General features: G+C 38.6%; 1 protein-coding gene across 2 annotated transcripts in view; it reads left to right on the top strand.

Moving 5' to 3' along the window:
* Nucleotides 1-15,810, top strand: part of Obi1 (ORC ubiquitin ligase 1) — a 40,133-nt gene that overhangs the window by 4,871 nt on the left and 19,452 nt on the right. For both annotated transcript variants that reach the window (XM_048421920.2, XM_085698220.2), the window contains exons 2-4: nt 11,955-12,090; nt 13,184-13,275; nt 14,433-14,681. In XM_048421920.2, coding sequence (XP_048277877.2) covers nt 11,955-12,090; nt 13,184-13,275; nt 14,433-14,681 — 477 coding nt within the window. The remainder of the gene's footprint in view (nt 1-11,954; nt 12,091-13,183; nt 13,276-14,432; nt 14,682-15,810) is intronic.

Here is a 15,810-nt window from a genome sequence, read left to right as displayed (position 1 = left end):
CACCCAACTACTCTCTTTCTTTCCTTTTAACTTTAAGAACTTTAACTTTTAGCCTGCATATACACACTGTAAACCATTTAGAGGTTTTCTTCCTCTTTGAATCTCTCTTTACTGTATATTTTTCTTTTTCTGACCACATGAGCCATTAATTTACTAAGCAATATGGAGAGCCGTGGCTTTGACAGCTAGATCCAGCTCATTCCTTAGCATTTCAGCCTCAAGGCTGAGGTACCAGCCAGAGCTGTGTTCACTGCCACAACTCTATGGCGTTTCAAAGTCCTTGCCAGCAAGCAAGCTGCAGCATTCTGCTCACAGACCACACTCAGTCGGACTGCCTGCCTGAAAGAGTCAGAGTTTGCTCTGGCAGGACAGTCCAGAAAGCCGGCATTTTAAAACAGCGCAGCTTTTTTCCTGCTACGGCTGAAAACCGAAAAGCATGCGTTCGGCTTTTGATCAACACCGTAAGTGTTTCGTGGCAGGACCTCTTAAAGGAGCTACAAAGTTTTGCAGTTAAAGCTGAGTCAGGAAGCCTCTCTTAGATGAGAGCGCTTGCTTGCCTCTAGCAAACAGAGTAGAACCAAGAAATTGCTGCCACCAAGAAAACATGCTTTACTCTATTCTTTCTCAAACTTTCTCACGCTTTATGTGGATTCAGTTATCCACGTTGGCACCATATGTAGTATGAGGGCCAGCTTGTTGGGGTTTCCGTCCCGCCCGGTACCCCAACAGCCGGCAAATCCCAAAGAGAAATTACACACAGGACTCCATAAGGTTATAAACTGAATGGCGCATTAGGTCAGGCTTCTTGTTAACTCTTATAACTTATATTAACCCATTATTCTCATCTATGTTAGCCATAATGGCTCAGTACCTTTTCCAGTGTGACAGCTTACATGTTGCTTCTTCAGTGATCTGCCCAGGAATGCTGAGGAACTTCTCTGCTTCCCAGAATTCTCCTGTTCTCATTGCATCACTTCTACTTCCTGTCTGGTTTTCCCACCTATACTGCCTGCCTGGCCAATCAGCGTTTTATTAAAATATGATTGACAGAAACAGACAATTCTCCTGCATCAAAGGAAATTCTTTTTTAATTTTCTTGGGCAGGTTCTTAGGGCATGGGAGGAAGACAGCTATAGCTTTGCCAAGATATCACAGAGATGCTCATAGCCCAGCTACTAGTAGTGGCCTTGTTCTCTGAAATCTTTCAGCCAGCCCTCCCCAGCCCTCCCCTCACATTACTGTCATCACTAATATCTTCTAGGCTCATATTAGGGAGGCCCTTGAATCTTTGCTTATAGCATTCTACTATTTTAAAAGCCCAAGTTCCAGTCTTCTATATTTTTTCCAAAAGAGAAAAAAGTCAGGTTCTTCACAGCAATACCCTGTGTCTCCTGGTACCAACTTCGTATCACTTTTTGCTGCTGTGCTAATGCACCATGAACAAAAATGACCTGTGCAAGAAAGAGTTTATTTGGACTTAGAGTTCCAGAAGGAGAGTCCATAGTGGCAGAAGAGGCATGACAGCAGGTGGCCTGATTAGGATGCTAAGAGATCACATACTCAACAACAAACAGGAAGCAAAGAGAGTGAACAGTAAGTGGGGCAAGACTAAACTCTCAGAACCAGCCTCCAGTGATAGATTCCCTCTACCCCTTCAAAGTTCCATAACCTCCCTAAACACAGTGCCAATACCCAGGGATCAGGTGTCAAGTTACATGAACCTTGGGGGGCATTTCTCTGTCAGACCACCACGGCATCCCAAATTTTATATATGCATGCATGTTTGTACATGTGTGTGTATAATTATATTTCTCCATTTTCCTGTTGACTCTTTTCTCCCCAAATAGCCCCTCCTGCTTTTGTGCCACATGTATTATATAATCTCGCTTCCCTATTAAGATCTTTCTCCCTCTTTTCATGGTCCCTTTTCTATTTTCATGACCTAGACAGACATAAATTTAAGTCTGGATATCACACATGAATAAACACATTTGATATTTGATGTTTACTTCTTTCTCCTAGCATAGATGGAACTGGACAGTTCCATCCATTTTCTTACAGGACCTGACTTCATTTTTGTACATGTATCCTATTTATTCGTTCATCTGTTGATGGACATCTGAATTGGTTCCATATTTTAACTCTTATGATTATTATTGCAGCAATAAATGTGGATGTGCAAGTATCTGTGTAGTGTGTTGATTTACAATCCTTCCATATGTACTCAGAAATGATATATCTGTATCACAAGTAGTTCTAATATTAGTTTTTTGAGGAGCCTACACAGGTACTTCTCTAGTGTCTTTTTCAGTTTATGTTTGCACCAGCAGTATATAAGTGTGTAAGGGTTATCCCTAGCATTTGTTGTATTTGTTCTCTTAGTGAATGCCGTTCTGATAATGATGGATTCTTGGGCCCATTTTGATTTTCATTTTCTTGTTGGCTGAGAACATAGAACACTTTCAAATATATATTGGCCATTTTTTTATTTAAGAACTGTCATGTCAGTTCATTAACTCCTTCACTGATCGGATAATTTGGCTTTTGGTGTTTTGTTTTTACAATTCTTTATGTATGTGTGATTAATGTCTATCTGATGTATAGCTGGCAAAGGTATTTTCCCCTTCTGTACTGACCCTTCACTTTGTTGTCGTTGCTGTTCAGAGGCTTCTCTTCTCTATTTGTCAAGATTTTGGATTATTTCCTGTGCTATAGGTTGTAGTAGGAGGCCGCTATTCATTTCCAGCTGCCCAGAATCGAAATGATAACACAGAAACCATGTTGTTTGCAATACTGTTTGACCAATCACTTAAGTGTATTTCTGACTAACTCCTATCTTAACTCCCATCTCCACTAATCTGTGTATTGCCACAAGGCTGTGGCTTACCGGGTAAGGTTCCAGTGTCTGTCTCTGTCGGAGCTACATGACTTCTCCTGACTCCGCCTTCTTTCTCCCAGCATTCATCCTAGCTTTCTCCACCTATTTCTGTTCTGCCCTTCCATAGGCTCAAAGTAATTCTTTATTAACCAACGGTATTCACAGCATACAGAGGGGAATCCCACATCAATAGATCTTTTCAGAAAGTCTTCCTTTGTGCTTATATTTTAAATATATTTCTTATGTTTTCCTCCAGCATTTTCAAATTTTCAGGTCTTTGATCCACTTTCAATTGTTGCTGCATGCAAGAGTAGAGTTATGGATCTAGTATTCATCTACATGTGAATATCCAGTTTCCCCAGCACTAGTGTATGTTTTTGACACCATTGTTGAAATTAGGCGACTGATTAGGAGGTGTGGTCTTGTTACTGTGGGTGGGCTTTCAGAAGCCCCTGTCATGCTTCCTGCCATGTTGTTTCTGAACTGACCCTCTGAAACTGAAGAAGTCTCCATTTAAATACTTGCTTTTTAAAGTTGCCTTGATTGTGGTGTTTCATCTCAGCAGTAGGATAGTAACTAAGTTGGCAAAGATTTAAGAGCATATTTTTCTAAACATTAAAGTTATGTTATCCTAGAGAATAATTATGAATAAGGTATTTCACACATTAAAAAGAAAAAGAAAATTAGGTGGCTATACCTGTCTGGGTCCTCTATTCTGTCCCAGTGGCTTACATGTGTGTTTCTGTGACAATACATATAGTTGGTGTTACTATGGCTCTGTGGTGTAATTGAAGTCAGATATTGTGATACTTCAGCCTTGTTTTTTCTATTTAGGGTTGCTTTAAGTGCTTAATGTCTTTTGTACTTTCATGTGAATTTAGAGATTTAAGAAAATGATGTGGATATATGTGCAGGACTGTGAAAATGTGAATCCCCTGGGGTTGGAGTTACAACTTCGAGCTACTTGATATGGGTGCTGGGAACTGAACTCTGACCTTTTGCAAGAATACTATGTTTGCTTAACTGCTAAACTATCTCTGTAGCCCCAGTAGTTAATTTTAGTTCTTTGAAGAATATTGATAATTTGATAGAGATTGTATTGACTCTTTAAATTTTATTTCGGCAATTACCATTTTCAGTGTTTTGTCTATCCATGAACATAGGAGAACTATCCATCTTCTAGTGTTATGTAAAATTTATTTCATAGGTGTTTTTATTGTAATCTTTCACCTGCATAGTTAGATTTACTCCTAGTATTTTACTTTTGAAGCTACTATGAATACAAGTTTTTTTCCTGATTTCTTTCCTGGTAAAGTTCATTAGTGGTATATAGAAGTGCTACTGATTGGCATATGTTGATTTCATGTCCTTCTACATGGATGAAAGTGTTTATCCTATCTAAGAGTCTTCTAGTGGAGAAGGAAGGTCTTTTCAGTATAGGAGCACATTATCTGCCAATAGGGATGCATTCAGCTTTTCTTTTCCTAGTTGGAACCCCTTTCATATCTTTCTCATCCTGCTGCTCTGGCTGAGACCTTTAAGTAGTATATTAAGAGTGGGAAGATTGGGCACTTCTGTCTCAGTCATGATTTTGGAAGAAATGTTTTTTAGTTTTTTCTTGTGTAATACATGTTGCCTATAAGTTTGTTGTATGTACTTATGATCTTGAAATATGTTCCTTTTATTCCTAGGTAGTTTGTGACATTTATTGTGAAGAGATAGTGAACTTTATCAAATTTTTTTCCAGTCTGTTGATATGTTCATATGATTTATGTCCTTAACTTGATTTTGTAAATTTATTTTATATATTGATCCATTTTTGCCTTGCTGGGCTAAAGTCAACTTGATCATGATGTATGATTTTAATGTGTTCTTTAAATTTTTTCTAAATTTTATGTGTATGAATGTTTTGCTTGTATATTCACTGTGTGTGTACTTTGTGCATACAGAGGTCTGGTTCCCTAGAACTAGAGTTACAGACAGCTATAATGGTCCATCATGTACAGCATTGGTTCTCAACCTTCCTAATGCTAAGGCCCTTTAATAGAGTGCCTCATGTTGTGGTGACCCCATCTAGAAAATTATTTCCTTGCTACTTCATAACAGCAGTTTTGTTACTGGTTGTAAATGAAAACTGCTCATTGGTTTCACAGCTGCCCAGACCCAAATAATCACACAGAAACTGTATTAATTACAATATCGTTTGATCTGCTAGCTTAGGCTTCTTATTAACTAACTCTTACATCTTAACCCATTTCTATTAATCTGTGTATTGGCACGAGGCTGTGGCTTACTGGTAAGGATCCTTCTGTCACCTTCGGCAGCGACACAGCATCTCTCTGACTCCATCTACTCTCTCTCTCTCTCTCTCTCTAGATATCTCTATCTCTGTATCTCTATCTCTTCCAGTGTGGCTATATTCTGCCCTGCCATAGACCAAAGCTGCTTTATTCATTAATCAATAAAAGCAACACATATACAGAAGAACATCTCACATCATCTCCCTTTTCTGCCTAATTAAAAAGGAAGGTTTTAACTTTAGCATTGTAAAATTACATATGCAAAACAGGTTCAAGCAAGAATTGCAGTTACAATATTTAGTCTATTTGTTTCTGGCAAAATTAAAGAAAATATATAATCATCTATTTTATCTTTGTGGGTCTAAAGTTTTTTATCTAATTTATCTTTTATCAGAACTAAGGAAAACTATAACTATTTGTTTTCAACACCAAAGACCCCAGAAGGATATAATGTTACCTAAGTAAACAGGAAGTACATTGTAAGCAAATTCCAAAGTTCTAGAATTGACAGAGACATCTTGCTGCCTGGACAGTCACCCAAAGTTCTTTTATAATATTGGGGCATCCATCTTAAGCCTTCAGGCCCTTAGTATCTACCAGATTTTTCCATGAAGCAGGAAATTTGAAGATCTGTTCTACCTTGTAATGGCAAAGTTCATCAATTGCTTGTGTGTCGTGCATAATGTCTGGCAGACTCTTTCATGAATTAGGAACCCTGAAGGACTGTCTCACCTTCTTTAGGCAAGATTAGCAGTCATTTTTCTGTGGAACCTCCATGTCCAGTTTATATAGCATACCATCAAGCAGTTCAGGTAAGAGCAGTTTCTTGCCCAAATGGCTAGCAAACTCCATAAGGAGCCTCTCCAATGCTCATCTTCCTCTTGAAGTAATTGGTGCTCCCAGAAGCAGATGTGTCTCACTATCAAAAAGTCTAATTCTTAAAATCTTTTAAATGTTATATTCTGTAGGTCTTTAAAAGATTTGAAGACTATCTAGCCATTCGAAATCTAGAAAACCTAACTATCATGACTACAAGTTTGACTATTATAAATGACTACTTATTAATCTGAGATTTTTAACTATACATTATATTTTTAAAGATATTTTTTGTTGCTTTATAAATAACACCATTCAAAATTTCTACCTCCTCCCCTCCTTCCATTTCACTCCCACTCTCCCACTCTCCTATTCCCCTTCCCCTCTCCCCCTCCAGTCCTAAGAGAAGTCAGGGTACCCTGCCCTGTGGGAAGTCCAAGGCCCTCCCCTCTCCATCCAAGCTTAGGAAGGTATGCATCCAAACAGACTAGGATCTCAAAAAGCCAGTACATGCAGTAGAATCAAATCCCAGTGTCATTATCATTGGTTTCTCATTCAGCCCATTGTCAGCCACGTTCAGAGAGTCCGGTTTGATTACATGCTCGTTCAGTCCCAGTCCAGCTGGCCTTGGTGATCTCCCATTAGATCAGTCCCACCGTCTCAGTGGGTGGACGCACCACTCGCAGTTCTGACCTCCTTGCTTATGTTCTCCCTCCTTCTGCTCTTCATTTGGACCTTGGGAGCTCAGTCCAGTGCTCCAATGTGGTTCTCTGTCTCTATCTCCATCCATTGCCGGATGTAGGTTCTATGGCGATATTCAAGATATTCATCAGTGTGGCTATGGGACAAGGCCAGTTCAGGCACCCTCTCCTCTACTGCCCATGGACCTAGCTGGGGACATCCCCTTGGACATCTGGGAATCCCTCTAGAGCCAAATCTTTTACCAACCCAAAAATGGATCCCTTAATTAAGATATCTTCTTCCCTGCTCCCATATCTGCCCTTCCTCCATCTCAATGATCTGTATAAACATAATACTTTAAATAAGAATAGAAATATACATATAACAAAATTGATCTTAAATTTATATCAATAAATTAAAGTCCATACCAATGTATTCTTCATTTCTATATTGTATCTCCCTTTAAATAAAAGCAAACATTTATAAACAATTATTTTGGGAATTTGACCATTGTTTTCTTCAAACTGCTTCCTGCTGTTTGTTGGGTGACGTATTTTTAGGGTTCACAGAGACCATTTTGGAAGAGGGGGAGTTCTTGTTCCATCAAACAACATTAGCCTAGAAAGAATCCACAGGTCCTCATCTTCTGTAGAAACAAAAACAACCTCTTTTCCAAAGTAACATATCCTTAGACCCAAATTTTGAAGTCAGTATACCTTTATGTTGGTTTAGCTTAGCAGTCCCCCAAATCAAATATCTCTCTGCAGTCAAAAGTTCAAAGAAAACACAATAATACACATAATTCAGACTCTCTGTGTGTTTTTTTTTATCTTTGTGGCTTATGTTTCTTTACTCCTCTAATTTGTTACTGACTGTGCTCTTTTATATTACTTTTATTGTCTCCTTAAAGAATTTGTTTTATTTTTAAAACTATTTCTTTTATAACTGCCTATACTCTTTTTCTCTCTCTCTGAAGCCTATGTACATTTTTTAAACACACTGTGTCTCATTTAGAGGTCTTTTGTGTCTGAATCTGTCCTATTGCATATCTGAAATCTTTTTCTGATTAGGAGTGTTTTGTTTTTAATTGCTAAGCAGATGTGACTAGGACCAACTCCGTGGCCCTGCCTGTTTGCTCTGACCAGTCCAACATGGCAGAAGTATGTTCACTGCCTCTGTGAGTCGTGCACACCCCCCAGCTCCAGGGAAGCAGTGGGTCTATGTTACCATTATGCAATTTGTAACATGCTGTTACAGATCCCATTTAAGTGCAGGACCTCCCAAAAGAGCCAGAGTTCATTCTATCAGCACCAGCATGCACTAGGAAGTTTTTTTTTTAATGAAGTAATGCAGTTTTTTGCTGCTAACACTGAGTCAGGAAGCCCTCTCTTAAAGAAGCCATGCCTTTGCTTGCCACCAGCAAACAGAACAAATCTGAAAAATAGTACAGCTACCAAGAAGTCATGCTTAACTCTGTTCTTGTGTCTGGAATTCCTTCCCAAGCTCCCTCAGGTTTTTTGGCTCACTTTGGCTTCACTTTGTAAACTGAGACTGCTCGTTCGTTTCCCAACTTCTCAGACCTGAATAATCACACAGAAACTATATTATTATAATACTGTTTGGCCTATTAGCTCAGAGTTCTTATTAACTAACTCTTAAATCTTAAATTAACCCCTTTTTAGTAATCTGTGTATCAGCACGGGGTTGTGTCTTACTGTTAAGGATCTGGTGTCTGTCTCCTTCAGTAGCCACATGGTGTCTCTCTGACTCTGCCTACTCTTTCTATATAATCTCTTCCAGCCTGACTATATTCTGCCCTGCCATAGGTCAAAGCAGCTTTATTTGTTAACCAATAAAAGCAATACATATACAGAAGGACATCCCACGTCAACTGTTATGAATTGTAATGTAAATATCTGATATGCAGGATATCTATATGTGACCCCTTTTACCCACAGGTTGAGAAACACTGATGTAGATGTTGTGACCTGGGTCTTCTGCAAGAGTTACTGTGGTCCTGAGTAAGATTTACAACAATTTTTGGTGAAAAGTTTTCTGTTTGTGTTTGTCGGTGACATTGTCCTACAGCCTGTCTTTCTTTTCTTTTTCTTTTTTTCCTGTGTATTTTATCTGGTTTGCGTATCATGGTAATGCTAGCGTTGTAGAATTAGTTTGGTGAGTATCCTTCCCTTCCTATCTTGTGTAATTTGAAGAGTTGCTGTATTTCAGTTTAAGGAGTATTGTTGATTTACAGTTTGCAGAATATTGCCATTGCAGAGTTTGAGGAGTATTATTTGTTATCTCTTTCTCAAACATTTGGCAGAAATGTCAGTGAATCCATCACTTTTGAGTCTTTCATAAAGTGAAAAGCTTTTGATTACTGCTTCAGTGTCATTACTTGATATGGATCTGCTTACGTTGTTTATGTCATCTTGATTTAATAAAATTAGTACCGTTATACATTTCTTACATAATACAGATTATGCAGGTTTGGGAGATATAAGTTTCAAAGTACTTCTCAATGAACCCCTGGATTTCATTGGAATCTGTTATAATGTTTTCTATTCAGCTCTGATTTCATTAAGTTGGGTCATTCTCAATTGGATATTTTGGCTAGGAGTTTGTCAATTGCATTTATCTTCTCAAAAACCACCTCTTTGTTTGATTCCATGTATTGTTCTTTAGTCTCCATTTCATCAATTATTTTTTGCTCTAATCTTTATTATTTCTAGCTACTTTGTCTTGTTCTTATTTTACAACCTCAGTGTGTATCAGTATGTTATTTATGTAAGATATCTTTTTCTAATATATAGTATATTTTTCGACTATGTACGATATAATATTTCCACAGATGTAAACTATGGTCCTAGGAGTGACTTAATTGTATCACAAAGTTCTAGGAAGTTATTTTTTTTAACTTTCTTCTACGATTTTTTAATAGTTTCTTTGATTTTTCAATGACCCACTGGTCATCAAGAATGTATTGTTCAATCTTCAAGTGTTTGTGTAGTTTCTGTCGCTTCTCTTGTCTTCATTTTAGCTTATAGTTGCCTGACGATATCCACAAGATTATTTCTGTTCTTTCATGTTTAAGGTTTGTCCTGCGACTTAGAATGTCATCTATTTTAGGGATGGTTACACAAACTGTAGAGAAGATGTGTATACCGTTTCTATTAGATAGAATATTCTTTATATATTTGTTGATTCTATTTGATTGATGATATAGTTTAACTCTGAAGTATCTTTACTTTAGTGCACATATATTTAAAATGGTTACTTCTTCTTGATCAGTTATTCCCTTTTGTTGTATAGCAGTTTCTTCCAACTGAGAATAATTTTGGAGTTTAATACCTCCGAACTTGGATCCACCTGTTGGCCTTTCACTTCTGTAGATTCAAAAAGCTTTGTGTTCCAGCCAAAAACTCCAGACATCCACATCCATCCAGTAGGAAGTTCAGTACTTAGGGGATTTGGAAAGAACAAATCCTTTGCCTATAGAGTGTTATGACTGCTCCCTTACTTCCCCCAGATTGCATTTGGGAGACACCCTCAGATTGAACATTGCCCACCTCAGAGAAGGGCATATAATCCGAGGAAATGGGAGGACCTGCCCAGCTGATGGACTGTGAAACTCAGTGGATCTGCCAACCACCCTTAGCTTTAACTCTTTCTTCCAGGGGCTCTAGCTTACCTTTTAGATATGATTTCTGCTTCCTCTCCCCTTGCTGGGGATTCCTATGGGGGAAGCTGTATTGCGTTGGCCTTGCTTCTTTTCTGTGCATTGCTCATTCGTTTCTTACAGTCTGCTGTTACATCATCACTTTTGTGCACATCTCAAGCCCTTTCTTTCTTTTTGGAATAGAATCTATTCTGGCACTGATTTTCCTTCTTAGTGTCACAAGTGGGCTGTTCTAGTCCACCACCTTAGCTGGAGAACGTTAAGGTAAAGTTATATTGCCACCTAGAAATACCTTTAGTGTATGACCAAATACATAGAAAATTCTGATTGCTTTTAAATTCTTTTTCACTGGTTGCTTTTACATAGTTTCTTACAAGGTGGAGTGTCTTGATGCTCCTTATATAATGTGTATGGTTCTGTCTTCAATATTTTCTTCCATAAGTTTTAGAGGTATGCAGGCAGGGTGCTGGAGAAGTAATTGAGAGCTACGTCCTGATCTGTGTGTGTGTGTGTGTGTGTGTGTGTGTGTGTGTGTGTGTGTGTGTGTGTGGTGGTGGGGGGTGACTGGGCCTCTCTTGGGCTTTTGCAACCTTAAAGTCCAACAAGGCCACACCTCCTAATCCTTTCAAACAGTTCCACTTCCTGGTAACTAAGCATTAAAATATATGAACCTATGGGAGCCATTTTTATTCGAACCACCATAATGACCATTCTAAACTAGCTACTGGTCTAAGGAAATAACTTCCTTCATAACTGGACTTGCTGATCTTGGGTATAAGGCACTTTTAGAACAACGGCAGGTATTTTTAAGGGAAGGAGTGACTCTAGGGTGAATATGGCGTTGTCTTCTAGTATTTGGAAGTCTAGAGCGCTTAAGAGTTTTTACAAACAGAAGGATAAAATTGAAACGTTCATGAACATACTATGACCTGAATTTCCAATCATGTGAAGAGAGGAGAGAAGAAAGAGAAAAGAGAAAGAAAGGGAGTTATGTGGTGAGATAGGAAACAGGAGACTAGGGAGAGGGCCAGAGTTGGTCTTTTTATTGACCAGCTCCTGTGGGAACTAATCTGTTACCAAAACAACTTACCTGCTCCCGAACTCATAATCACCTCTCTTAAAGGCAATTATATTGGGGAATGAAGTCATGACAAACCACATCAATAACAAAGCAGATCTTTTTGTAATATTTAGTAGGTAGTTGTTGATACTTAATATTGTAGTGGAATGCACTCAAGAATTCAAGCATCAGATTGATGGTCCTGCTATTCTGTGATTCTAATAGAAAATAGGCTGAGGAATAAGGTCCCAGAGTTAGCGAATTGAAAGCTTTTTCTCTTTTGACCATGAATGTTCGATGCATAATAAACGTCTTAGAGTGAAGTTGCATGATCTCTCTGAGGGGCGCTGTCAGCTGGCATCTTTGTCATATGAGAAACAGTGTGGTCAAAAGAAGCATGTTTTACCATCCTGTGTTCTCTCCATCCCCCCTGCTCGGCTGTACTTGAAAGGAACAATTTGTTTACTCTAAACATATCACATTAGGAATCCAGTTATAAAAGTTTCTCTGTACTAAACGTAATGTTTCTTTTTTTCAAAGGTTCGTCAACCTGTTGTATGTACCAACAACCATGTGTTTTGTTCCATTTGCATTGACTTGTGGTTGAAGAATAACAGCCAGTGTCCGGCTTGCAGAGTTCCTATCACTCCAGAAAATCCTTGCAAGGAGATTATTGGTGAGGGTTTATTTTTTTGTGTGCGTAAGATAGATTTAAGACAATTTATAAACAGTTTTTAGGGAATAGTGATATGAAGCCTTCATTGTTACAGATCAACATCATATTGGGTTTATTGGTAATTTTATATAGTATGTGTAGTACAAAGAACCCTCAAGCCAAATGCAGCTTACATTAGAGACTGCATGTGGACAGAAATATTAATGGTTTAAAGGCACAGGTGCTAAGAAGGAAAAATAAAAGGGCTAGAGAGTGTTGGGAAGAAGGTGAGTAACTCTGAGAAAGGCGTGATGGGGTGGGTGATGTTTAGGTTTTGAGCAAGGGTATGCCTCAAAGTATGCTTTACGAATATTGGCTGAGTGGTGGTATGTAGCCTGTATAGAGGTGAGACAAAATTTAGTCAGATTGGAGACCCTGGTCCTCTTGAGGACAATGTGAAGCTCATTTCAGTGTTTACTAAAGAAAAGGAAAGATTTACCCCTAAAGTAAAAATAAAACAGCAGTAGTCTCTTCGAATCTCCTAGCTCCTGTTTGACACTCCCCTGGCCCCTCCTAATGTGGCACTAATTTTCTTTTTTTAACCTTAATTAGTTTCACATTATCTTTGCCTAAACCAGAGTCTCCAATCTGCATATCCAAATTTTGTTTCTGGGAAGTTATATTGAAGCTCGCTTAATAAAAACTCAGAGACAGATATTGGGGTTCAATCTGAAGACCAGAAAGGCAAAGCAGCTAGCCACTGTCTCTTTCCTCGACCTCAGTCTGAAAATGGTGATCCTGCCTCCAGGAATCCTCAGAATGAGACTGAGACTCAGAACTGTCTCCTTCAGTCCTATACTCCTCTCTAGTTCTGAGATTAAGGGCATGCATCATTACCGCCTGGTTTCTGTGGCTACTGGGATTAAAAGTGTGTCATTGCTGCCTGGCTTGTAAGGCTGGCCAGTGTGGCTGTTTTATTTTGCTGATCATCAAGCAAGCTTTATTTATTAAAATACAAATGAAATACCACTACATTATATAATGCAATATGAAAAAAATGGTTCGTTTTCATTTTGCCCAAACTCAACAAAAATAAGGATGTTTTTCCCTCCAGGAGGAACAGGTGAAGGTGAACCTATGCTGAGCCCTATGGTCAGGAAGCACCTTCGGAGAACGAGACTCGAGCTCCTCCACAAAGAGTATGAGGTATCTAACACTGCTTTAACACAACTCCTGCAGTGGACTTAAGGGAAACTGATCTGAGCCCCACATGTCTGAGATGTGCATCCTATGAAGCTTTGTTCTTTGTATTTTCCCTTGGGCCTTTTTTGCTGGGGCGGGGGTGGGGGGCGCTGTTTGTCTTTGGAGACTCTTGTAACCCTCGAGATGACACACATTCACCTTTGTGCCTAGTCTGAAACCTTGAGTACCAATCTAAACATGTGTGATAAGTTTTAAATTATCTTTTCTGTTTTAAATAGAGGAATACTTTTATTTAAGTAAAGGACAAATGACTAAGATTTCATAGAATAGGAAGAAATGGAAACATTTTCCTTTTTTCTTTTCCTTCTTTAAAATTATTTTTTTTTAATTTGAGATTTTTATTTTATGTATATAAATGTTTTGTTTGCATGTATTCCTATGCACCACTTGAGTGCTAGGTGTCTGAGGCCAGAAGAAGGGGTTGGATCACCTAGGACTGCCAGGTGTGTGCTGGGAATCAAGCCCAGGTCCTGGAGAAGAGCTTCTGAGTCAGCTCTCTCTCTAGCCTCTTCGTTTTTAAGTGTGTGTGTTTGTGTGTGTGCGTGTGTGTGTATGTGTTTACTAATTTTTACCTCTTCGGTTTATTTTATATTTGCTCCTTTAGAAGAAAACATCAGTGATTAGATTAAAGAAGCTCGCTTAGAGAACTCAATTTGTTACTGTCTGTAGAATCACTGACGATTATAAACATGCAGAATTCTAGTCCACAAGTAAATTTTATGTTTAAGTAAACTGATATGTTAGCATCAGTGTGAAGTGTTATTTCTAATCTTCATCTAAAGGTGAATGAGCAGACTGGTTTACCATGTAGTTGGAATTTTTACAAACGAATTCAATATACTTTTGATAGTAGACATTTTATCTTCATTAAAAGAGGAATGGAAATTTTATAATATATACATATATATGTATGCATGTATATATTATATTTGATCTAGTTTTATATCTCCCCCGTTTCCTTATAAAACTGTTCTGATATTTAAAGGGTCCATGTATGTATGAAAGTTTGAGTGTAATATTCAAGAACACATTGATTGGCTCTGGCTTAGCATATACAAGCAGTAGTTCATACCTGATCGTTGAATTCCGTACTCTTTCAGGATGAAATAGATTGTTTGCAGAAAGAAGTAGAAGAACTTAAAAGTAAAAATCTGAGCTTGGAGTCACAGATCAAGACTATTCTGGACCCTTTGACATTGGTGCAGGGCAGCCAGAACGAAGACAAACACCCAGCAACAGATAGTCAAAGTAAAACTGACCCAGAAACGGTAGTGGAATGGAAGAAAAAACTCAGAACAGCTAATGAAATCTATGAAAAAGTAAAAGATGATGTGGATAAGTTAAAAGAGGTAAGTTGTAGTTGTGTGAAAGTCTGTGGTGGTTGTTTCTGAAGTTCTACAATATTTTACGTATTTTCACAAGTATAAATAGCTATATCCTTGACTCTCCATAGCTAATGTGTGAGAGCAGGACTAAAGCCTGAATGAGGTTTCCATGCAGTAGGAAAATGTCGTCTCATTAGCTGTTTTTAGCTGCCAAGAAGTATCAGGTGGTTCCATTTGTGACTATAACTGGAGACGCTGTAGTGCTTGTCTATGGGTGTGCTTCTGGAAGAGTTGCATCCGTTGAAAGGATGCGCTTCTGTACCCCTTTGTGGTTTGCCTTAAGTTTTTAAGCTTACAGCTGTGACTGCTTTGTGGACATTGAAACAAGCATATCCCATCTCCCAGCTTAGCAAAGAAACAGTTATTGGCTTCTTTTTGAGGCAAGATCTCACTATATAGTCAAAGATTGCCAGAATTTGCTATGTAGCCCAGGCTGGCCTCACGTTAACCTCCCTCCTGCTTCAGACTCCTAGTGTTAGGATTGCTGGTGTGTCTCACTGTACCCAGCTGAACAAAGGATTTTAACCAAGTCTCTCTTAGCACTGCCTTTCTCTGATGTTGATAGCTGAATGTAAGTACATTCTGGAATTAGTTTATTGACTTAAGTCCAGAGAAAGCCGTGAGCTCCTGCTTTAGACCACTTAGGCCGGAGAGTAATGTGACACGTGGGCTGTCTGTCCATCCAACAAGATACAGAGAACATTAGTTGAGAGTGGGGAAGCAAACGGGATTTTTTAGTCTAGAAAGGAGATAAAGATGCATGCCATTCACACTAGCACAGTGACAGGTATTGTATTGCTTTCAGGAACAGAGACCAGCCTTTCGCTTGACTTCAGGATTATCTGCCCTGCCATACAACAGTGCTAAATGGTGTGATTTTATAGCACTCGTTTCTACAGCTGCCCTTTTAACCTATCAGCATTCCCTTAAAATGCTGTTCTTGTTCTGAATTATTGTGTCCTGAGCCACGAAATGGTTAATGGACTCCGTATGGTATTTTCTAGAAGAACCACTGCATGTTAGCTCTCATATCTTCAGCGAGGTTAAGTAGGAGAAAAACATTTTCAACTCAGTGTAAACCATTCTCCATATA

The sequence above is a fragment of the Myodes glareolus genome, chromosome 12, assembly GCF_982192425.1.
Source record: "Myodes glareolus chromosome 12, mMyoGla1.1, whole genome shotgun sequence".
NCBI classification, from domain to species: Eukaryota; Metazoa; Chordata; class Mammalia; order Rodentia; family Cricetidae; genus Myodes; species Myodes glareolus.
Note: the sequence above shows the minus strand (reverse complement) of the source record. Positions and strands in the feature narration are given on the sequence as shown.